The sequence below is a fragment of the Hydra viridissima genome, unplaced genomic scaffold, assembly GCF_058129835.1.
Source record: "Hydra viridissima isolate aposymbiotic clone 2 unplaced genomic scaffold, HvirCarnegie_v1 scaffold_1, whole genome shotgun sequence".
NCBI lineage: Eukaryota > Metazoa > Cnidaria > Hydrozoa > Anthoathecata > Hydridae > Hydra > Hydra viridissima.
In genome coordinates, this window is record NW_028324300.1 from 38,755,481 (window position 1) to 38,778,456 (window position 22,976).

At 29.0% G+C, this 22,976-nt stretch overlaps 3 protein-coding genes and 1 long non-coding RNA gene across 9 annotated transcripts in view; 2 read left to right on the forward strand and 2 right to left on the reverse strand.

Moving 5' to 3' along the window:
* Positions 1-1,959: 1,959 nt before the first annotated feature.
* On the reverse strand, positions 1,960-3,945 carry LOC149894881 (uncharacterized). Its single transcript, XR_016454827.1, has 3 exons — positions 3,408-3,945; positions 2,575-3,314; positions 1,960-2,461 (listed from the first exon to the last, which is right to left on the reverse strand). It is a non-coding gene; the product is annotated as an uncharacterized LOC149894881 (long non-coding RNA).
* On the forward strand, positions 3,458-14,302 carry LOC145192170 (eukaryotic translation initiation factor 2D-like). 3 transcript variants are annotated; one of them, XM_090095348.1, is made up of 17 exons: positions 3,458-3,583; positions 4,884-5,074; positions 5,190-5,273; positions 5,903-5,993; positions 6,139-6,246; positions 6,330-6,439; positions 6,713-6,805; positions 7,039-7,150; positions 7,429-7,474; positions 9,405-9,508; positions 9,626-9,796; positions 10,675-10,854; positions 11,117-11,179; positions 11,732-11,789; positions 12,459-12,549; positions 12,698-12,781; positions 13,949-14,302. In XM_090095348.1, the coding sequence occupies exons 1-17, from the start codon at positions 3,528-3,530 to the stop codon at positions 14,008-14,010; spliced, it is 1,704 nt and encodes a 567-aa protein (XP_089951474.1). In that variant the 5' UTR covers positions 3,458-3,527; the 3' UTR covers positions 14,011-14,302. The 3 variants fall into 3 exon arrangements, with proteins under 3 accessions (XP_089951474.1, XP_089951490.1, XP_089951482.1); XM_090095364.1 differs by having other exon boundaries at positions 3,516-3,583; positions 7,434-7,474; XM_090095356.1 differs by lacking the exon at positions 3,458-3,583 and adding an exon at positions 4,184-4,284.
* On the forward strand, positions 14,066-16,269 carry LOC145192172 (proton-coupled folate transporter-like). The gene is made up of 3 exons (XM_090095374.1): positions 14,066-14,269; positions 14,647-14,830; positions 14,951-16,269. The coding sequence occupies exons 2-3, from the start codon at positions 14,663-14,665 to the stop codon at positions 16,166-16,168; spliced, it is 1,386 nt and encodes a 461-aa protein (XP_089951500.1). The 5' UTR covers positions 14,066-14,269; positions 14,647-14,662; the 3' UTR covers positions 16,169-16,269.
* Positions 16,270-18,608: 2,339 nt separating this feature from the next.
* LOC145192537 (uncharacterized) overlaps positions 18,609-22,976 on the reverse strand; it is a 60,292-nt gene continuing 55,924 nt past the window's right edge. For all 4 annotated transcript variants that reach the window (XM_090096626.1, XM_090096633.1, XM_090096638.1 and 1 more), the window contains 3 exons: positions 21,386-22,711; positions 21,034-21,246; positions 18,609-19,470 (listed from right to left, as the gene is read on the reverse strand). In XM_090096626.1, the coding sequence (XP_089952752.1) occupies positions 18,767-19,470; positions 21,034-21,246; positions 21,386-22,711 (2,243 nt within the window). In that variant the 3' untranslated portion in view covers positions 18,609-18,766. The remainder of the gene's footprint in view (positions 19,471-21,033; positions 21,247-21,385; positions 22,712-22,976) is intronic.

Below are 22,976 nucleotides of genomic sequence, written 5' to 3' on the forward strand. Positions count from 1 at the left end.
TCTTATTGATTATTTTTCTAAATGGACTGAAGCTGAATCTCTAAGCAACAAAACATCAGTATTAGTAGCATCTTTTCTCTATAAGGTTAAATGCATAACATGGTTGTTATATGCATGACATGGTTGTTATATGCATGACATGGTTGCTTTAAAATACAAATCAATGACCAAGATTGGGAGTTTGTAAACTCTGTATCCATTACATTACATGACATGATATGTACTTAGCAGCATGTTACCTCAGCTTACCATCCACAAACCAAATGGCCTTGTAGAGAAACAGAACCAAACAATTAAGAATGCAATCATCAAGGTCATTAGTGAAAATGTTAAAAATTGGGTGTCAGTTTAGATGGAATCTTTTTTGCTCTACGTGTTAAAGTACATGATTCAATGGGGTACTCACCATTTTTCCTTATGTATAACTGACAACCCTGCCTTCTAATCGATGTAAAAATACATAGGTAGGCTCAATGATAATGAATATAACCCTGTATATGATAAAGAGGTTTTACAAAACGCTTTAGAAATGAAAAGAGGAATTGAAGAAAAAGCCATAAACAGTATTTCTTATTCATAAAAGAAATAAAAAAGTTGACTGTGATAGAAAGCATGCAACAGCATCATATTATTGTGTTGCTCAGAAAGTACTTTTAAGAAATCTTAAAAGAGATGAAAGGAAAGGTGCAAAAATGACTTTCTCGCGGCTGGGTCCATATGAAATTCTCGATATTTTATCAAATTCTATATGCTTATTAAGGAACAGTAAAGGGAATAACACATTGCAAAAAAAATACTCTCTACACCATCTTAAACCATTTGTTGAAAAGGAAAGTAATTCAAAAATGTCTAAATTATCTTCAGAATGTGGTGATAAAGATGAATTTCAATGCCACCTCAACCTAATGAAACATCCCTCCAAAGATATTCGCCAGAAAATTGCTGAAAAACTGGCTCTCAAAATACATGTTATGCCAGATCTTATTTATGGAAAAGAAAATAATGTACCTTTGAAAATCATGCATGCAAAGCTGATGGAAATGGTTTTTTTCGAGCAATTTCGTTTTCGCTGTCAGGTTCTGAATATCAACATGTATGTGTTTGCGATCTAGTTGTGAAACACATGACAACAGAACCCTGCTCCAGTTTCTTATCAGGATATTTAGGTGATGACGTAGAAAGGTATCTCACCAAAAGTGGTACGACCATAGATGGTATATGGGTTACAGATGTAGAGATCCTTGATACTGTAAATCTTATTGGAACTGATATAGCGGTGTGGTCATTCCCAGGACAGAAACTAACATGGCTAAAATATCCAACATCCACTTAACTTGACCTACTAACATCTCATAATATTCTTTTAGAAAATAAAAATAATAACCATTTTAATGTTGTTTTGTCATTAAAAACTTTGAAGTGAGAAATAAAATGAAATTAATATATTGATAAATTGAAATAAAATGGTGTTGGTTCCACTTGTTTTTCATGTTATTTTACAAGCATATGCAGTCCTATTGGAATTATATCTGAACCCATCGTCAGATATATGCGTCAATAATTTATAGCCTTCAGTTTTTGGTAAACATATTTGATATGTGTTCCTAAATGTAAAATCTTCTAATGCTAAGAATGCTAAGGGAAAATGCATAACTTTACATAAAAAAGTGAATCAAAATCTAGCCTAAAAAGTAAACTACCATTTAATGTATGCATTAGATAATAAAAGTTTCATAGGAAGAAAAATTGAAGTACATTTTTCTTTATAAAACATTTACATTTTTACCCGCCCTTCCCACAAACTTTTACATTTCTGTTTTACTTCATGACAGTAAAATTTTATTGCGCAGTAAAATTTTAACGGAGCAAAATATAAACATGAAACCGACAAAATAATTTTTGGTACATTGAACCGGATCCGGTCAAAATTATTTCTTTTTTAAATTTTACCTTAAATATTTTTAATCACGCGTAATAATCGTGGAAGAGCATGCAAAGATCTAACTATAGAACAGTTTCTAATAAAGACTTATTGTATTTATGTAAAGATTTGTATTATAAGTTCAGAAAATATTTCTAACAATTAACATAATTATTTTTGAAATTTTTAAAAATTGTTTTAAGTCGTAAAAAAAATTAAAAAAGTGCTCATATTAAACTAATCTACCGGGCTCATACTAATTCTTTGACTAATTTTCATGTCAATCCATGGCTGATTGTGTTGATAGAATTTTATCGATAAAATACTTGCTACAACTTCAAGTATAAATTCAAAACAAAAACAAAAAATTAAATATTATCAAGTACAGTAAAAATGTTTTGACTTCTCAGAATCGATATAAAAGCTCATACTCTCAAAAATGAGTTTAAAATTGTTGGTTTTAAAAATATTCACACAGAAATTCAGATTTTAGCCACAGAAAATAGTCAGAGTTTTGTTTTTGATAAACAAATATGTTTCCTATTCTTAGCTGTAATTTAAATACATCTCTACACACACACACACACACACACACACACACACACACACACACACACACACACACACACACACACACACACACACACACACACACACACACACACACACACACACAAATCAAATGTCAAAACTCAAATGCTTTTTTTGTAAAAAAATAAATCAAGATAAAAATTATATTCTAATGCTCCTACCAATACTTCTATGTCAAATGACAATGAAGTTTTAAACTCTTCAATTTAAGACAAATTTTACAGTTTTTGTCTTGAGTCTTGAAATACAACAACAATACACTTAAATATATCTTTTACAAACTAAATAGTGTTGCAATTTCTTTACTATATAGCATAGTACAGATATTAGAATTAAATACAGTTATGTTTTGTGTTCTTTCATTTTAAACTCAGGGTTCATTAAGCTCATCCTAGCCTGAATAGACATCCAATGCTGATTTTTTACTATTAAGAATCATAGTTTTGTTAGAATATGTAAAGTTTCTGTGATGTTCTTAAACAACTTTTGTATGTTTCTGATTTTCCTGTTTGGTCAGAACAAATTGAACATAGAGGCTAAAGCCAAGGCCATCTCTTTGATCAAATCTTTTACATAAATCATAATGGTAAACTCAAGTTTATTTGTTGGAAGCAAATTCATGTCTCTTAAAAACCAGTTCAACTACAAGATGCCTGTAAACCAGCCCAGGAAAATATTTTTCAAAAAGCAAAATGCAAGCAAGGTTAAAATATGCAACCATTTCAAATTCCTACATTTTATTGTTCTCAATTTCTGCTTCTATACAGCTATAGATGTTTGACTATGCTACCTGTCCTCTGACCTAATTTTTGACTTGTGCAAGTTTTTTGTTACAAGAATTTTGTGACACTACCTTCCTTAGATGGTCCACCACTGGTAGTATTAAGTAGTTTACTTACATCATGAAGCACAAGGGGCCCTACACATATAGACACACACAGATTTTGTATATGTGTGTGTGTGTGTGTGTGTGTGTGTGTATGCACATTTCTTTTATTTTATCAGAAAAGTATAAATGTTCAGAAAGCCTTTTAAAACAAAGTCCAACACAAGAATACGAAGCTCTGAAAGGTAAATAAAATTTAAATTCTTTTATACTCATTATACAAGATAAATTTCAAATCACTAAAATGCAAACTCATATCATAACTCTCAGGAGGGAATAAGTAATTTCATAAATAAAAAGTCCAACATTGTATTTCATGAAAATGAATAAAAGACTTTTATTCATTTTTAGGAAATACAACATTGGACTTTTTCTTTTATTAATTGCTACAAAAAAAAACACTTTTTTTTTTTTTTTTTTTTTGATTCTGTTTCAGTTTTTTTGTCTCACTTTTTAACTACTTTTATTTTACTTTCAAAAAAAAAAAAAAAAAAATCCTTCTTAATAAAGAATTTTTTTTTTTTAAAAAAAAAAAAAGATAAAAAAGACAATAATTGTAAACAAAGAAATTTTTTTTTTTTGTTATTTATAACTGTTTATCTGATTTTTTTAATCTTTATTTTTAATGTTGTAATTATAAATGCACCAATGAATATAAAACATACTACATCCAGTGAAAATTAAACATACTGTATACTACTCTTTAATGATAATAAAAAATACTAATCTTTGTTCTATAGTACAAATATGCTAATAATACTTATAACATAAAAACTTATGTTTAGAAAAGCAATACAGTGAATATAATATAGTGAACATAAACACCACAGATGGTATTTAATAGTTAGTATCAAATTAGTGATGTGTTTTTGATGATGGAGTATGGGTATTAGTTTACTATAAGTAAAATTTGTGGAATTCCTTTATTGACCATCAAAGATTTTGTGATTGACTTTGACTAATAAACTTCATTTAGTTGTTATCATTTGCAATTATAAATATCTCTAACTATTCAGTTATTTGAAATTGTAAATATTTTTTTTAATCTTAAATTTTATTATTATTTGTTTTGTTAGTGAAATTCTTGCTAACAATAAATATTTTAAACAATTTAAAACCTAGTTAAATTGAATACTAATTAAAATGAATCGCTGGGTGAAGTGCTTTTTTGTGTTTGTTTTTTTTTTTTTAAATTAAGTAAAGTTTTTTTAAATTTGTTATTATCTTTATAGAGTTTTAAAAATCTAAATGATTAATTGAGTATATAAAGTATCCAGTGGTTGCACTGATTATCTTGAAATCTTGAAAGCTTGAAAGTTGAATCATCAAAAATCTTTCTACTGCTCCTTAACTATTTGTCTATACCATAAAGAGTATAATTATTATATTTATATATATTTATATATATAAGTATAATTATATAATTATTTTATTACTAAATACTACATTATATACTGTATACATTCATCTCATTTTGTTTTTCAGACGTAAACTTAGAGAGAATGTTTTAAAATGGTATCCTGATTTTAATTCTGAGCAATTATTAAGCTTAATTCCTAACAAAGAGGAGATTTCAGTTTCAAGACTTGTGACACATTCAGAGAAGAATGTTACATGCTATTTTTTAAACAAAAATCCGATTTTCTTTGAAGTTGATGATATTTTATTGCCAACAGGTATATTTAAAAAAAAAAAATTGTTTATAAAATCAGTGAGTGTTTTAATAAAATTTTTCAGCTTAGGCACGGTTTTCATGGTGTAAAGAAATCCAAAGTTTATTTTTATATTTAGTTTATGCTTTATGGAACACTAACATCCCTTTGCTTCATTTTGAGATGCCAGCAGTTGTCTTTCCTGTAATCTCTGGAGGGGCAGGTATAGCTAAAATCCATAATATATTTAGTTTTCTGATAACCATATAAAAACACTGTATATAAAAAATGGCTATTTATAGTCAATCTCAATATGCTGATTCAATTATTGTTTTTTTATTTTATTTTTTACTTGTAATTCACTTTCTATAATTTTTAAGGGAAAAAACTGCTTAAGTGAATAAATGTGCAAAATGTCCATTGAAAGTTAAAATTAAATTTAAAAGCTTTTTTTTTTTCTTTTTTTTTTTTTCTTTTTTAAATATTTTGGCAATATACAATATGCTAGATTGATTTTATGTGTAACCCCAATAATTATTATGCCTAACGTTAGTAACATGCAGTTTCATATTTACATTCAGTTTTTTTTTTTTTTTTTTATATGTAAATAAGATAAATGGTTAATCAATTACCAGTATGTAGAAGAAAAAATTTTAATTAGTTTTTGAAAATTCAATTTATAAACACCTTTTGAAATAAACTCTATTAAATTTAAAAAAAAAAACAAAGAATTATATCAATAACAATTAAAAGGATTTTTAGAAATGGTGAGCTGTAGTTGGTCAAAAAATTATTAGTTTTAAAATCAAAATGTTTTTGTTAACAAAAAAAATGTAGCAGTTGTATTATTAGACTTAATGTTTGCTGGGATTGTGCAGCCCACTAATGGATTTCCTGATTTCACAACTGGCACTCCCTGCTTTGTTGTCCTCCCAGGAAATGGGTAAGCTAAATATTTCAAAATTGGTTTCAAATGTTAAAGAGTTTCTAGGAATAAATTTCTCAAAATTATTTAGCTATTATATGCTTTATTAGAGTGTATAAGAATGTAAATATTTTAGTTGTAAATTTTCCATTTTTTGTTTTAGGGCAGCAGTAGCTGTGGGTGTCACAGCTTGCTCAAAACAAGACATTACAGAAAATGGTTTGCAAGGAAAAAGAGTTACAATATATCATTGTTTTAAAGATCAACTATGGTATGAAGTTTTTGGTTTGATAAATCTTCAGCAATAGCATGTTATATCATGTGACATGATAATTTTTCGTTTCAATTTATTAGGTTAGTTGGTGATAAATCTGATCCACCTTTGTTACCTGAAATAAGTCTAACATTTAAACCCTCAATAAATGTGGTGGAAAACAAACAAAATGGAGAAGTTGAACAGAGTGGTACTTTCTTTTTTTTTACTTTACTTAAAGTTAGTAAATATTATGTGCTTAATTCCAGAATTATGTCATATAAAAATAGAGTGATGTCATATACAGATAGAATAATGTCATATATAGTCAGAATGATGTCATGGATTGATAGAATGATGTTATATGTAGATAGAATGATGTCTTATATAGATGGAATGGTGTCTTTTGTACATAGATTTTAAATGATTTAAGTTGCTGAACAACTATTTTGCCTCGTTAACATTTGATGCTTCTCTATTCAAGAGTGTGATGCTATTGAAAAATCAAGTAATGATGGGACATTAAATGAACAGGTTGTTGATGAAGTTACAAACTTGAATGATAACACCACACAAGGTGAAATGTTTTATTATATTGGTAATAAATGCATTTTTATCTACAAAATAGAAAATCTTTCTTTTTCTCTCTGCGCAGTTTTCTCTTTTTTTTTTAAAAAAAAACATCAAGTAAACAGGATGTCAGTAAGTTATGTAATCAGGGGGTTAGTAAATCAAATCTTAAATTTGAACTTTTCAAACTAAAGTATTTTGAATAATGACCTTTAAATTTAACTGTGTTTTACGTTTAAGATATGGATACATTGCTGCAAAATTGTTTTTGTCAAGCTCTTTTAAATGCAAAAAAAGTTGAGCTGCCAATACTTGTTAGCAGTTTTTCAAGTCAATATTTGCATCCAGTTTGGTGAGTTAATCCAATGTCAGAAGACCTTTTTAAAAATAAGGAATGAATTAGTCTTACTTTTTAAGGTTCTATTTACATTATAAAAAAATTAATTGAAAAATGTTTTGAAATTTTATATTTAACTGTTTTTTTTTAAAATGATTTTTTCAATCCAATTTTTTCTTTTTTTTACTAATCCTACAATCTAAGAATGATTGGCTGTTAAGCCTTTGTTATTATTATTTTTTTTTTCTGATGTCCTACCTAATATAATTTTGTTCTAATTATATTTTTTTAAGTCCAGAAGGCCAAAGAATAGAAATAAAGAAGTCTTCATATAAGAAAGTAAAGGGATTTGTATTTTTTGTTAATCTTTTTGATACTAAATGATTTTTCACCTTTATTACCGAAAGATTTACAAAATTACTTAAAGAAATTTTTTTTTTTTTTCTTTTTTTATCATTAACGGTAATTTCATGTCAACCATAAATTCTTGAAATAAGAATTTTATTAAAAAATAATCCCATACTTTTATCTCTAAATTAAATTTCTAAATCCCAACAGTCGTAAAGTTGCAATTGTTTTAAATTTTTTGTTACCCAAACTTAACATTTTGTTTATATGGCGCAAGTTTGCTATCTCTGATTGCAATTAACTTAGAAATCGATTTAAAATCAAAACAAATATGTGAAAAATTAAATTTCTTTCCGTATCGACAATTGGAAAAAAAAACAAAAAAGTTCAAAGGAGCAAAGTTCAGAATTTTTTTAGTGATTTCATTCAAAGCAACATTTGAATAAAATTTCAGGTTAGAAAAACATTTTAAATATGACGTTAGAAAAATTACTCGGAAAAATAAAAATCAAATTTAAAAAAGAGTATAATTATAACTATTATAATTACATAATTATTTTAAATCACAATAAATCAATCCTATCACAAATAATTGATTAAAAAGTTTTCTAAATAATTTCTTATTTTTATATTGTGCTCATGTAATGATTCTCCAAAATTCCCATTCTAAATTGAGTACTTTTTACCTATAATGTTTAATAGTTGTTATTGAGTTTAGTTTTAGTAAGTTAAAATTAATATTTTTTTAGGTTAAAAGTATTTTAATGAATTTGTTATCATCTCTAATAATGATAATTTTTTCCTGGATTTTCTTCTATATTAAAAAAATATATTCATTCATTTAGTTTAAGTTAACTTTTTGTTTAAGCACTTCATTTAATGTTGTTACTATGGATTCATTTAATGTTGTTACTATGGATTCATTTAATGTTGTTACTATGGATTCATTTAATGTTGTTACTATGGATTCATTTAATGTTGTTACTATGGATTCATTTAATGTTGTTACTATGGATTTTATGATGTGTCCATGATAATCCCACAATAACATTAAAAAGTGTGCTCATTTAAAAAAAGTGAGCTTCATTTAAAAATTTTTCATCGTGGTAAAAAATATTCATTAAATTTTTTCGTGGTAAAAATTATTCATTAAAATTTTTCATTGTTGTAGAAAATATTCGTTAAAATTTTTCATCACAATAAAAAATTAAATTTTCTCTTTTGAAAATTTTTTACTTAACTTACTCGAAAGCAAAAACCTCCTCGAGCTCTGTGTTAACTTGAAAGCACTATGTATATCAAGGAATCTGAGATAACAAAATATGCTGGTTATGTTTGTAATAATAATATATAATATGTTTATATTTTTGTTAAATTGGCTCTCAAGTCATATCAGCATCCTGTAGTTTTAGTTTGCTATTGGAATCTTTAATTTTTTTTTTTTTTTAATATGGCTTAACTTTTCTTATTTGATGGTCCAGCTTTCTGTTGATCATTAGAACGTGTTTTTAAAGAAATCTTTCATTTTTTATAATCAAACTTTTCTCCCTTAAACCTCCTAATTATAGTTTTTAGATTTCCAAGCATCAAAAACTTTAAGTAGCAAGCTTTAAATTGCAGGCTTGGTCAAGCTAAAGATTTAAATAGCAACTTGGTCAAACTAAATATTTAATAATCATAACTCCAAGAGAGTTAAGATTTACTAAGGTTTCAGTTTTTAGGACTTACATCAATGAATTACATCAAAAATTGTCTTGTTAGAATGTATTAGAATTCCAAGAAAATCTAATACAATCTAACAAGACGTTTTTTGGTTAAAAGATTTATTTTAAAGCTTATAAAGACTAAGTAATTTCATATATATGTGGCAGACTGTTGAGTTCCTTTTTTATGTTATTACCATCATATTGCTATTTTCTAGATGTCCAAATTCTTGGCTGAAATGCAGTCCAAGAAACTTGTGGAAATTTCGCAGCTTTCCAAAGGAGTTGATTCAATAACAAAAATCTCAATAGAAAATGACGTGTGAGCCTTTTAATTTTTCTTTTTTTAACTGAAATCGAGCTGCAGTCTAAAAAGTCTAACCTCTATAAAAGTTATATTTAAGCAATAAGTTGCTTGATGTCTAAATTTAATTTTCAGCATGGAGACATACAAAGCTTCTGCATTTGCTGCAACTATGAAGAAATTAAATTCCTTAAAGTTAGAGGAAGAAAAACAACTTGAGATGCAAAATAAACAAACAGTGGAAGTTAAAGATTTATACTCTGTATCAGCCAAAGTTGTACCTTTTTTTAAACTTTTTAATATTAGGTAAAAAAAAATTATGTTTGATAAAAATAAATTTTGCATCTGTATTGTGATATGTATTGCTTAACTATCAAAACCTATTGCATATGTTCAACATATGTGAACCAGATCTTCTACAAAACTGAAAACAATCTTTTTTTATTGAGTTTAGGAAAGAGTTAAACCAAATGCTTTTTATTATATTTTTATGGTTTTATTTTATTTTATGATAAATTAAGTATAGTGTGTTTACAGGAAATCAATTTTAAAACACAGATTTGGTTAAAAAATAATTTAAATGCAAAAGAGTTTGTGATAGCATTTGGCCTGAAGGTGTTCCGTGAAACTTTGTATTTCTTCAATCAAGAATTTCAAATAAAAAAAGATTTCACTGTTTATAGCTTAATCTAGTGGAGAATTCAAACTAAAGCTGGTGACCGTTACAGGCCACCTGTTTTATTTGTAACTGTTACAGGCCACCTGTTTTATTTGTGACCGTTGCAGGCCACCTGTTTTATTCGTGATGAGAGAATGTAAATTAAAAAACAAACAAAAAACAAACGTTTGTTTGTTAAAAAACAAACAAAAATTTCAATTTCAAAACTTTTAACTTAAAGTTTTATGTCATTAGAATATCCAATGATCTAAGATTTAAGATCTAAGATTTAAGATCTAAGATTTAAGATCTAAGATTTAAGATCTAAGATTTAAGATCTAAGATTTAAGATCTAAGATTTAAGATCTAAGATTTAAGATCTAAGATTTAAGATCTAAGATTTAAGATCTAAGGTTTAAGATCTAAGGTTTAAGATCTAAGATTTAAGATGTCCCTTTGCATTTTTCATTTTGTATAAATAATTGTTATTATCTATTTCTTGATTGATTTTTATTATCTTTCACAGCAAAGCAGCAGTTTTGTCTTCTTCTGATGTCAGACAGATGATCACAGAATATGTAAAAAAGCATGAACTTGCTGACAAAAATTTGAAGAACTCAGTCACTTTAGACAGTACGTTGGTTGATGTTTTATATGGAAAAAAGCAACATGAGAATGTTTTAACATGGGATGTTCTTGTAAAAAAGTAAAATTAGTAATCTTTGGTTATTTTTTTATTTATTTTTTTCGAGAAAGCCATATTTTTTTTTCACTGTTGCAGCTACAACAATGTTAGGGGCTTTAAAGTTAATTTCTGCAGAGAATAATTTTTTAGGATGTTGATAAAAATTTAGAATTAAATTCATTTAAATTCTCAAAAACTTTTCATTATGATTATCATAGTTCTGACATTGATTTTTATTACATAGACAATTTTTAAATTTGTAATAATTTTTATTAATACGTAGAATGCTTGAAAATATGAACTGTTGTCACGAAGTTACACTTCCTGGGCAAAACTCTACGATACGGTACTCATTTTAATATATTTTTTAAATTAATAACTAAATTTTTGATATGTAAAAAACAAAAATGATAAAGTAGTATTTAAAAACTCTTTTGACAATTTTACTTTGGTGTTTGGAAAATTTACTGACTGCAGTTCACTGAAATTATACCAACAACAATTTACAAACAAAAAAAATTCATGAGAAAAAAATTCTGACGGATTTTAATCATAAATTATGAGAAAAATTAAAACAATTTGATTTTGAATATACTTGCCTCAAATGATAATAATACAGGTACCTGTAAATTTAAACAATATATATCTGTGTATTTGTGTGTATCTATATGTAAATGTATATGTATGTATATATATATTCTTACATACATTTTTTCAGTCTTTAACTTTTTAAGTCAATTAAACTTTCTTAGAACCATTTTCGGTTAGTAAGTCCTATTGCACCATTTTTGTAGAACTACTGCAAAAACTTTGCATGCATCAGTTCAATTTGTTCAAAGGATTTTTTTATTTTTATAAATTAAAAAAATAGTTTTAATTAGTTTTGTCATATTTTTAGAAAAGGCAATCTTGAATACATTGAAGTTGTTGTTGAGCAAAGAATGGGAAATAAAAAGGTTAAATTTTTTTATTTTGATTTGCAATTTTATTTTAATATTTTCACAAGGAAACTTGCTCTTTCATATTTCAACACTCAACATTTATACTTTTATTCTAATCGTTGTTTGAAATTGTAAATACGTTCATAACACAAAGGCTCCGAGAAATCTCGGTGAAAGGCTCCAACTTGACGAAATAATCATAGAATTGACATTACAAGCAAATTCTAAGCATTTCTGTGCATTTCTCACTCAACACTCAACATTTACACTTTTATTCTAATCGTTGTTTGGAATTGTAAATTAAGTTAATTAAGTTAATAATTTTACCGAATTATCTATTTATAAACTTGAGCACTTTAAAGGACCTTTATTTGGCTTTACACACTGTAATAATTGTTTTAAAAGATTATGAATCAAAAACAAAAAAGTAAACATTCATCACAAAGCAGATTTTTATGAATTCATGTCACATGTGTCTATCATTTAAAAGTTGTGTATAATCTGTTTTTTTATTATCTATTTATGAACGCCTCAGTTGGTCATTCAATCTCAGAATCGTAAAAATTTAACATATAACATATATACCGTAGAAACCTGAAAAACGTACTTTTCCATATATGGTATGCCTATCCAAGGGAATATACAGAAATACACTATTACTTTCTTTGTAAATTTTTTTTATAGGTGACAATAATCAAAAATTTAGAAGCGTACGGTGTTGATGTAAAATCTTTTGCAACGTCGTTGCAACAAAATGCGGCATCCAGTGCTTTAGGTTTTGATTTGTTTTCATTTCATAAGTTTTCTTGATTTAAATGTTTCTTTATAAAAAAAAAAGTCAACTAATTGTTTTATGTACGTATTGTAACTGTCAACATCCTATGATATCGTTTGCTGGTACTCATGTTTTGTTTTTTTTTTAGTTGTTGATGCACCTGGCAAGTTTAGCACTGGTCACCATGTTGTTGTTCAAGGACTTCAACATAAACATATAAAGAATTTGCTGGGTAATAAATTTTTATATTATGGAGACATTTTTAATGCTATCATCATCATCATCATCATCATCATCATCATCATCATCATCATCATCATCATCATCATCATCATCATCATCATCATCATCATCATCATCATCAATCATCATCAATCATCATATGTGATATGTGTTATATATTTGGCATGTTCAAGAGAATTCACCAATATTTTTTATTACATAATAATAACATAAGAAAGCGTGCAATGAAAGTCTCCATCACACATTTTGACATCTTTGCAATAGCCATACAAACATTTTAGTTTCATTTCAAATTGATCAGTTGGTAGTGAACTGAACCACTGCAACGCGGCCTACTCTTTAATTTGTTATTCACACGTAAAATCATCTTGGATATCAAATCATTCAGAGAGATTTCTTCAAATTTCTTGAACGCCCACCTGTTGCATTGGTTTAGATCAGGGTATTTTTGACATTTGGGCGAGCACTAGCAAGCCGGTTCTCTTTGTTTTATTGAGACATGGTGAGGAATCCAAATTGAGCAAAGTTTTCTTCACCCAAGACATTAGGTCAAAATGTTATGAACAGTTGCTAGACAACGTGTTTTCAGCAAACGTTCGTGCAGTTAGGTTAAGCTCTGCTTTGATAGCCTCACAATCAATTGATGTTTGATTGTGAGGTTGAATGAAATGCCGACCAGATCGCGCACTATCCGAGAGACTTCTCGTACCATCTTCAAACGACTTGCACCACAAAAAATATTCAATGTTGGTTTTGAAGGGATGTTATCTAATGATGTCTCTTTCTGCTGTTAATTGAATTTGGCCGTTGAGCAATTCAATATAAACATATTTTCTATATTGCTCAACATTTTAGCTGCATTTTTAAAAGCTGCACAAAGAAAGAAAAAAACTGATTGTAATAAAACGCGTATATAGGTAAAAATGCCACGCTTTCTTATTGGCTGTACGCGTGCTTAAATACTGATTGGTTTAAATAGTCACGCCATTTATTAATATCACGTTTCAAATGCATGATACACTGATTCTTAAGACTTTTTGAACATGCTAAACATGTAATTTTTTTTATCATAGGTTGCTACATTGTTTTTTATATTAGTATTTTATGGTAAATTTTTATAAAAAACTTAAAAAGATATTTTTCTCTTTCATTACAGATGTTTACAAGATCCCTAAAAAGTATGTAAAGGGGCTGGAGCTGGCTGAAAAGAAGCGATAGTTCAAAAAGATCTTAATGGATGAGGTGTTGCATATAAGAGATCTGCTACCAACGGTGTAGTTGTTCCTAAATTCAACTTTTATGTGGATCTTAATCTCTCTTTCAAGCTTAATCTCTCTTTCAAGCTTATAGATTAACGAACATAGAGATTGAACTATTGAAATCCGAAGAAGTATTTGCACAGTTAACAAAAAAATAGAATTTGGGATGGAAACCATTGATCAAAGGTTGTGACAGTGGATGTGATGATTGATTGAAGGTTCAAATAAATAGAAATCTTAAATTAAGTTTATACTTTAGTATTCTATGCGTTTGCATATTGATAAAATAATTGTTGGCCATCAAGCGAAATATGATCCTTAGAAATTTGCGCTTCTTCACATAGATGTTCGTTTACTTGTAATGTTTATCTTCTGCAGCATTTTTTTTTTTGCTTAGAGTTCGTGTATTTGCTACAGTATTATAATTTTGAAATTAATTTTTAAATTATCATTTTAAAATGAACCAGTATTGATATTGCATTGAAGAATTTGAATAGCATTTTGTTCTTTAAACTTTTAAATTCTCAAGTGCATTAAATATTAATATTTTTAAAATCTTTTATAATTTTCTTCAATAAAATCAAACACTGTTTAGAAAAAAGTAGAATAAAATGGCGCGTTTCGCACTATCAAGTGAACCAGTCATATTTTTGTATACAATCATTTACACGATCAACTACACGATCCTTCCCCAACTCGTTCTCGAGAAAGTTTGTTTGGCAACCTTAAACGAAACAGATTGTAATAAAACCGAAGCTTTACCGGAGACAATTCAAAAGGTCAGAAAACTGTTTGGCTTTTTGTTTTGTCTGCGTTGTTTAAGCATTTTTTTTGTTGATTTTGTATCTTAATTTTTCATATGATTTTTCAAATCTATTATATTTTTTCTTCTCTTTTAGAGGGCATCAACGTGGTGGTTTTACATTCTCACATGTTCTTTGCTTCCTTCCGTTGTCACAGTGCTTATTTGGGGCCCTTTAACAGATATCATTGGCAGGCGACGTGCTATGTTAGCGGTTCCTTTTATTAATGCCGTTCGTTCAATTACATACCTAATTAATTCTTATTTTTTGCATGCTCATCCTGGGTATCTACTTTTTGGTTCCTTTTTGTCTTGTTTATACGGAGAGTTCCAAGGTGTAGTAGCTCTTTGTTATGCGTATATGGCTGATATTACTAAAAATAATCTTGATCATAGAACAATGAGAATGGCCTTTCTAGAAGGTAGTTTGTTTTTTGCGGGTGTACCTGCAGGAATATTAGCAGGATTTTTACTGCAACAAGTTGGGTACGTCCCAGTTTTTATACTAACACTGTGCGTGAACCTTGGTATGCTCTCCTATGTGTATTTTTTTTTAACTGAAAAAAAAGCTCTTTCCACACAAGAGGATCAGCCTTTTTCTGGAGAAAAATGTGTTTCTACAGAGGCGATTTTACAAAAAAATGATGCTTATGAAAAGAAAAAGTTAAGTCTCTTGAATCCTCTCAAGCATATTAAGCAAGTGGTTGTCGTGGTTACGTTATCAAAAAATCGTTGCATTATTTTGCCTTTAGTAATTGCCTTTGGTATTTCCGTTTGTGCTTTGCTAGGTGAACTTATTGTTCAGACGCTGTACCTTCAAAACAAACCTTTTAACTTGTCACCTAAAATGCTGGGATATTATTCTGCGTCTCAGTCTACAGTGCGTGGCATCGGTATAATTTTTGTCACCCAACTTTCATTTCGTCTGTTAAACTTGAGCGACTACACCCTTATCTTTATTGGGCTATCAAGCATTACAAGCTGTTACTTGTTAATAGGTTTTGCTCGATCAGTTACTACCGTTTTCTTAGCAAATATAGCTGGTTTAGCCGTTCCTGTGACTACTTCTGCATTGAGATCTGTAGTGACAAAGCAAGTATCTAATGAAAACTACGGAGCCGTACTTTCCTCTGTGGAAGCAATGGAAGCCATTGCCGCCGTAGCAGCTAATGGCATAACACTATGGACATACAATTTAACATTAAGTGTCTACTCAGGGGTGGTATTTTTTGGTCTTAGCGGCATTGCAGTGGTTGCTCTCGCATTTGTTCTAATAGCATTTTGTTACTCAAGAACAATTTTAACTATAAATTAATACTTTTATTTTAGGTGCAAAATAAAGTTAATATATTTTTATAATATTTTATAACGTTTTTATGAAATAAATTAAATTGAGAAATAATTAAATTTGAAAAAGTTCTTTTGAAACAAAACTATTTGCGCTGCGCAAATAAAAATAAAAAGCAAACTTTTTGTTGTGGAAAACGCATATCATACATTTTTGAAAAATTAAGTTTCCTGTACAAAGCAAAATGTCTATGGTATGATCAACAGTACTTTCAAATAGGAATACTATTCAGAAAAGATGAGAGGTCGCTTTTGTTTGTACTTTGTAGGTTCATTTGAAGAACTCCTAAGGCTCCTGAAAATAACAGCCCGCCCCCCCGCCCCCCCGTGCTGAACTCGGGATATTGATGAAGTTTTAATTAAGATTGCATAAATAGATTTTCAACTTCCTAAGCTGAAATTTCAGCTTGCCTTCAGTCAACAGGGATTTTCATTCATGGAATGGACTGAGTTTTTGAAAGGTCCATATCGATACATTAATCAACGTTTTGGACATCTAAAAATTTTTCGTATCAGTTGATGTACTATGTAAAAGACTAACAGTAAGGTTTTTAAAAAAATGTAAAAAACAGCGTGATATCTTCAGCAACTTCTGTAATTTAGAACTTTTTAAAAAAAAAAGGGATTTATCTTTGGTTCAAAGTCAGTGTTTCAACGAGATCACGTTTATTAATAGTAATTTAACAATAACAAATAAAATAACAATTTCAAAAACTTTCATAAAAATCTTTCTAAACCTTAATCTACTAATCCTAATCTGCTCTCTGAATTAACAGATGCAGCATTAAGCGTCAAGTAGATTTCATTAACTATTGACAACGGGATTTCGGGATTACATTTGCCCTGTCCCGGGATCCCAGGATTAATCCCGGGATATTTAAATACCTGTTCTTCAAAGATTTTAACATATTGTTTTAGAAAAATTTTAAGAAAATTAATAACACATTTAAAGTATGTTTAGAAAAAACTGTTAATAAAATCACAAGGAAATTCTTTGGCTTTTTTAATGTTATACATAATTAATTAAATTATACATAATTAATTATTGAATTATAAAGAGTTTGTTGTTTTTATCGATATAATATACATTATGTAATTATTTTTAATTATTTTTAAAATACGTTTTGAGGGAGCAGAGCACATCCAATTCGTCGCCCAGACAACTTCTTAATTTTATTGCAAAAAGTCCGGCCGCAGAAAAAGTACGTTAAGATTCTGCACTTGTAGGCCTAATAGTCATTAAAAAATTATTCGCTCCTTGCAAAAAATCATTACGTGTTCCACCGTTTTCAAACAACAGCATTTCTTTTTTTGAATTTTCACCGACAAAGTCTCACATCGAATTGGTATGTGAGGCAAATGTGCTTTTTTTACGGCTTTATTAAGTTCGTCTAATGTTCAAATAACCAGCAACTTTAATTTAATTAAAACTGGTACAACAAAATAGTCATACAGATAACGTCTGTATGACTGTAGGAATAGTCAAACAAATAACGCCTATTCGAGATAAAAATGGTAAGAAACTTAAATAAATGCGACTAAACACTAACAAATTTTTAAAATATCATTGCAATTCAATTTTAATTTTTATAATAAATCTAATCCCATTGTTCAAAGACCTATAAGTTTAATAATGGCAAGAATTTCGAATTTGTAAAGTTCGAATTTGATTGCAATTGAACGAAAAAAAAAGTAATTCAGGAATTTTCAACATAAAAACAATCGATTCTCAACCGAAGAACTTTTAATTTAAAAATCTTCGACTGAAAAGAATTTTTTTTAAAAAAATCCCGGGATTAAATGCTTAGTCCCGGGATTGTTAAAAACCGCGGAATCCCAGGATTCCCAACCCTATTGACAACATTTGTAGACGTGTCATCATCTATTTTTCATTCAAAAACGTCAAGACCTCCCTTAGTTATTAACTTTCAGAGAATGATAGAAATATTTGTATATTGAGGCATAAACATCTTTAGAGATTATTTTACTATTGCCTCTTCAAAGCTGATGTCATTATGGTATTTCTGCTTTGCTTATAAAACGCTGGCGTATGTTGCTTCGAACGAATCATGTTTTAATAAACTACTCAAGTTGTCATTTAAAAAAAAAAAGAATAAAAAAAAAAAAAAAAATCGGCAGATGGAGATTTCTCAATTAGTAGCATCAAAATTTAAAATTCTTCAGAAAATTTCTCTCACAATAAATGATTTTCCAAGGAATTAGTTTAGCAAAAATCAGTAGCTTTCCAGGGTTTTTCAGGTTTCGTACGGGCCCCCTCGTTAGATAACCTATAGGTTAATTATATTTCTTTCAAATTCAGATTATTCATAGCAATTTATACAAAATTAAAATGTGTTAATTGAAAAGACAAAGCTTTTCAATTAAATTTAATAAAAAAAACTGAGGAGTTGATAAGAAACATTTATATTGAACAAATAAAACGATATCTTAAATATATAAACTTATAACAGAAAAAAAAAATTACTTTCAAAATATTTAAATCAACATTTTCTTTATTAAGAAAAAATAAAAAAAAAAAAAACAGAAGCCATTGTTTTTATATTGTTTATAATTTGGTAATTTTATCATTAGACGATTTTCCCAAAACATGAGAAGCATATGATCTATAACCTTCTAGAGTTTCATTCTTCAAAAAAACGTTTTGAGTTTGGTCTTTATTATTATAAACTTTTATCTGTGCTTCCCTAGCATTCGTTTGGCGTCGCTGTGAATAGTCAGATACCTCTTCAAAATTGACTATTTCGATCCCGCTACGGTTAGCAGATGTTGGTCCTGCGTCAGATTCATCAAAGTTTGGGTTATAGTCTTTGTTTTTCCGTAACTGCGCTTCAGCGACGTGTGTGTAACGTCGCTGCGAGTAGTCAGATACCTCTTCAAACGATATAACAGATGCAGATTCTATGTTGGATATTTTATTACTGTCTTTATAAGGTTCCTTTTTATCTTTAAGATCTTTAAGAGAAGAATTATCGTATTGAATTTGAGAATGTGTGACGATTGGCATGCTCCTTGGTGCGATCGCAACTGCGCGAAAGTATATACCGCAAAAAAAACAATAGAGTAAATATATCTCTGCCTCGCTTAACTGGACAATATCAGGGAAAAAACTCTTAAACTCATCTATTGTTGTCAAAGTCTGTCGAATACCACTTTGCTCAATTAATTTGATCCATTTATAAATATTAGCTAGTTGAACGGCAGGATGAGGAAGTTCTATCATTGCCTCTCTCTCAAACTCAAACATCGCATCTAAAGAGAAAAAAACATAAATATTTAACTGATCATCCCTTACCATAAAAAAATCAATCTTAATTTCCGAAACAAAACGGTAAACATGACAATTATTATTCGAATTCCAGTTAAATTATATTTTTTAAAATGATTTTTATCGAGTTATGTAATCACTCAAAGACAGATCATGAGGAGCGAGTGTTGCAGCAAAATTTGCACAGTTATATAAACCCGAACATGATATTAGGTCTAGAAGAAATATCAAGGATTACAAATAAACATATTTGGGCATTATACAACCAACATGATACTTAAGAAATTATGAAAGACCTAATAGCAGCGTGACAATGTCTTCAGCAATTTAGCAAGCATCAAAGTTTGTCCATATTTTGCTGCAACATCCGTCAGTTTAACCAGCTACCCACAGAAAAATAAACAATAACAAACCTTCAAATAATGATAGGATAACCGTTTAATAAAAATCAATGATACATCAGTTTATTAATAATATAAATCTAATAATACTATTCAACGATAATTACAAAAAAAACGTAAAACAATACATTACTAAGCATCGTCGTTTGGTTTTTCGGTTTTTAACGATAAATAGCGAATAAACTACAAACTTTTTTAGTACATTTGAAAGAAAGCGACTTTAAAACAACATATAAATAAAAAAGAAAAAGAAAAGCGATACCTCGCATTCATTAATTTTGTTTTACCCCACTGATCTCTAGAATAACTGGATAGCGCAACTCCGAGCAAAACTTCAATTTTTTTGACGCCAAAATCCCCATATTGGAAAACCCCAAAAATTTAAATCCCGTAAGCTTTAAGTTCTGTTTTTCGGCTTATCGCTTTATATACACATATCAGATTTCAGCGTTCTGGGGCTTTCCAATATGACGATTGTGGCGTCAATTTTGATATTAAAGATGCGCTATCCAGTTATTATAGAGATCAGTGGTTTTACCCCCTCCGAGATTTTGTACTGATTTATTACTCGATTAAAGTCGTTGAACTCGTTTTTATAACAAGTTTTAAATAACAAAGTTACTCATAAATTTTTCTCACCAAAAAACTTTGCTGTTTTAAACGCATAAAGTGTTCTACATAAGCATTTGCGTCTTGTTATTTTTCTGTTCAAGACGAGACGAGACGAGACGAGATGAGAAGATGATATCCGGGACACAATTTTTTAGTTCCGAGATAAAATTTTTGTCCCGATTTATAACTATATCCCGGGACAATTTTCTCTTTTGTCTCGTTTTTTTTTTCCGGGACATTTCTCGTCTCGTTATGGTTTTCCCGGTTCATTTCGAGAAAACGATTCTGAGACGCAGACCCTTAGTTCTATATTAACAAACTTAAGAAACTTTGATATATCTTAAAAGATTGATATAAAAATTGGTTACTATTCTTTATCATGCGTTAAAAATCGAAAAACCAATCGCTAATACTTATATTATAATTTATGTTAATTTATGTCTAATTTATGTTATTTTAAACTTTTGTGTAGGAAAACAAAAAAAATGATCTTTTTCGAAAAGGCTAAGAAAAGAATTTGAAAATGAAGAATACTTTGATTTGACGAACCAACCAGAACTTTCCACAGACAAAAACAGAAATGGTAGCAATATAATGCGTACAGGTGTTTCTCAGACGCACCACTAAGTTTATTTTGGCACACTGTCTTAAAGTCCTGAAATGTTTTTACGCTACTGCTGTCGACATCAAATATTGGCGCCCACTGAACCATTTCCGATTGGTCGATGGCAATAGCTGTAATTTCTCCTAAAATAAAATTAAAAATATAACAAAATTTCATAAATACTTTTTAACGTGGCGCATTTTTAATCTTTTTTAGGTAAAAAAAAAAAAAAAAAATAATGATAATAAAAATGAGATTTTAAAAAATCTTAATAACTGAAACCTTGATAAGAAACTTTCCTTGAAGGCTTTTTCTTCACAATGTCCAACTCGGTTTTCGTCACAAGTTTATCAGTCCTAATTTCAACATTTGGAACCGTGGAATTAGAAGAGTTCACTAAACTCAGCTGTTCTCCAACCAAATTCCTTTTATTTTGCCAAACCGACAGTTCCCATTCTTTATGTTGTTGGTAGTAAAAAAACAAAAGTCTTTTAATTCCCATCGGAATATCTTTCAACTCTTCTGAAAATTCCTCCAGAAATTCTTCTAAACTCTGTTCAGTGATCGTTGAGAATAACTGGTGATTCTTCAAATACTCTGGTAATTGCATGACCTTAGTATGACTGTTTAAAGCATATGCAAGAGGAATTGAGAACTTAGATAATTTCAACATTTCATCAATTTCTTTTTCATCACAGATGTTATCAGTCCAACCGACCAGAGAAGAACTCTCAAACGGAATCAAAAATTCTTTAGAATCTACAGAAACGTGTCTCCACGATATCCTCAAACGAATCTGGTTCAAACTTGAATTCTTCTCAACAATGATGATCCACTTATCCTGTCTGTAAATCATGGCGTAAACAACAAACTTTTGGAATTCAGTGGCAGAACTCCATTTCAAATACCACTTACTGAAATCTTCAAAATTATTTATTATCAACTTTGGTGAAAAAGTCCACATAGTCAAAAGCTCTCCAACAATTTCTGGTTCAGTCCACATTAAACACAATGTTCGGTGTTGATACTCTGTCAACTCATCTGCAAGATCCAGTACTTTGAAATCAAGTATCAAACCCCTAAGAGAATCAGAAGATTTTAAATGGATGCTGTTTTTATTGCCACCTTGATCATTTGATTCCTGTCTTTGATGTTGCTGTCTTAGATAAGCAAACAATGAAAGTTTATCTTCGTCACTTAAATCATGAACGCTAGGAAAAGCGGTTTCAAATTCACTTAATGAAAGACATATTGGCTCTTCGTGTACCAAGAGAGATTCCCAATGGTGAAGGTGTTTTGGAAGAGGATTAACTTCTGGAAAAACTTGCGGTATTTTAAAACCCATTCTTAACAAATGATCTTGTGTGTGAGGATTGCTTATAGATAAAAGAATTTTCCTACCACAGAAGAAGCAAAAAAACAGATAAATCTCTGCCTCGCTTAACATGCTGATTTGTGGGAAGAGTAGTTTAAACTTTTCAATTGTTGGCGCATTGTAAGAACTGCTGCTTTTCTCAATTAAGCTGATCCATCTTAAGATATTTACCGCCTGCACAGCTGGGTGTGGAATTTCGAACTCACTTGCTTCTATCATCTCCAGCGAAGAAACTAACAAATTAAAACAAATGATTAAAGTTGTTTCTTTCCTTGATAAAATTCATTGTTCAATATCAAACTATAATATATTATTAACATTATTGTTAAATATCTAAACATTCCTCAGTATTATAGACAACTTTAACAATTTTAACAAAAATCATTATTGTTGTTAAATATCGAACTAAAATATATTTAAACATTCTGTGACTCAATAGCAAATATAGCTCTTTATAAAACTTAATTTCTACCACAATTCTCTAAGTAGTAGCTTTTA

Bases quoted from the DNA above. Each gene is read 5' to 3' on its own strand.
- LOC145192170 (XM_090095348.1), top strand. From the start codon at position 3,528: ATGTTCAGAAAGCCTTTTAAAACAAAGTCCAACACAAGAATACGAAGC. The intron at 3,584-4,883 runs GTAAATAAAATT...TTTGTTTTTCAG, and splicing joins AGAATACGAAGCTCTGAAAG to ACGTAAACTTAGAGAGAATG. The intron at 9,509-9,625 runs GTGAGCCTTTTA...TTTAATTTTCAG, and splicing joins ATCTCAATAGAAAATGACGT to CATGGAGACATACAAAGCTT.
- LOC145192172 (XM_090095374.1), top strand. From the start codon at position 14,663: ATGGCGCGTTTCGCACTATCAAGTGAACCAGTCATATTTTTGTATACA. The intron at 14,831-14,950 runs GTCAGAAAACTG...CTTCTCTTTTAG, and splicing joins TACCGGAGACAATTCAAAAG to AGGGCATCAACGTGGTGGTT.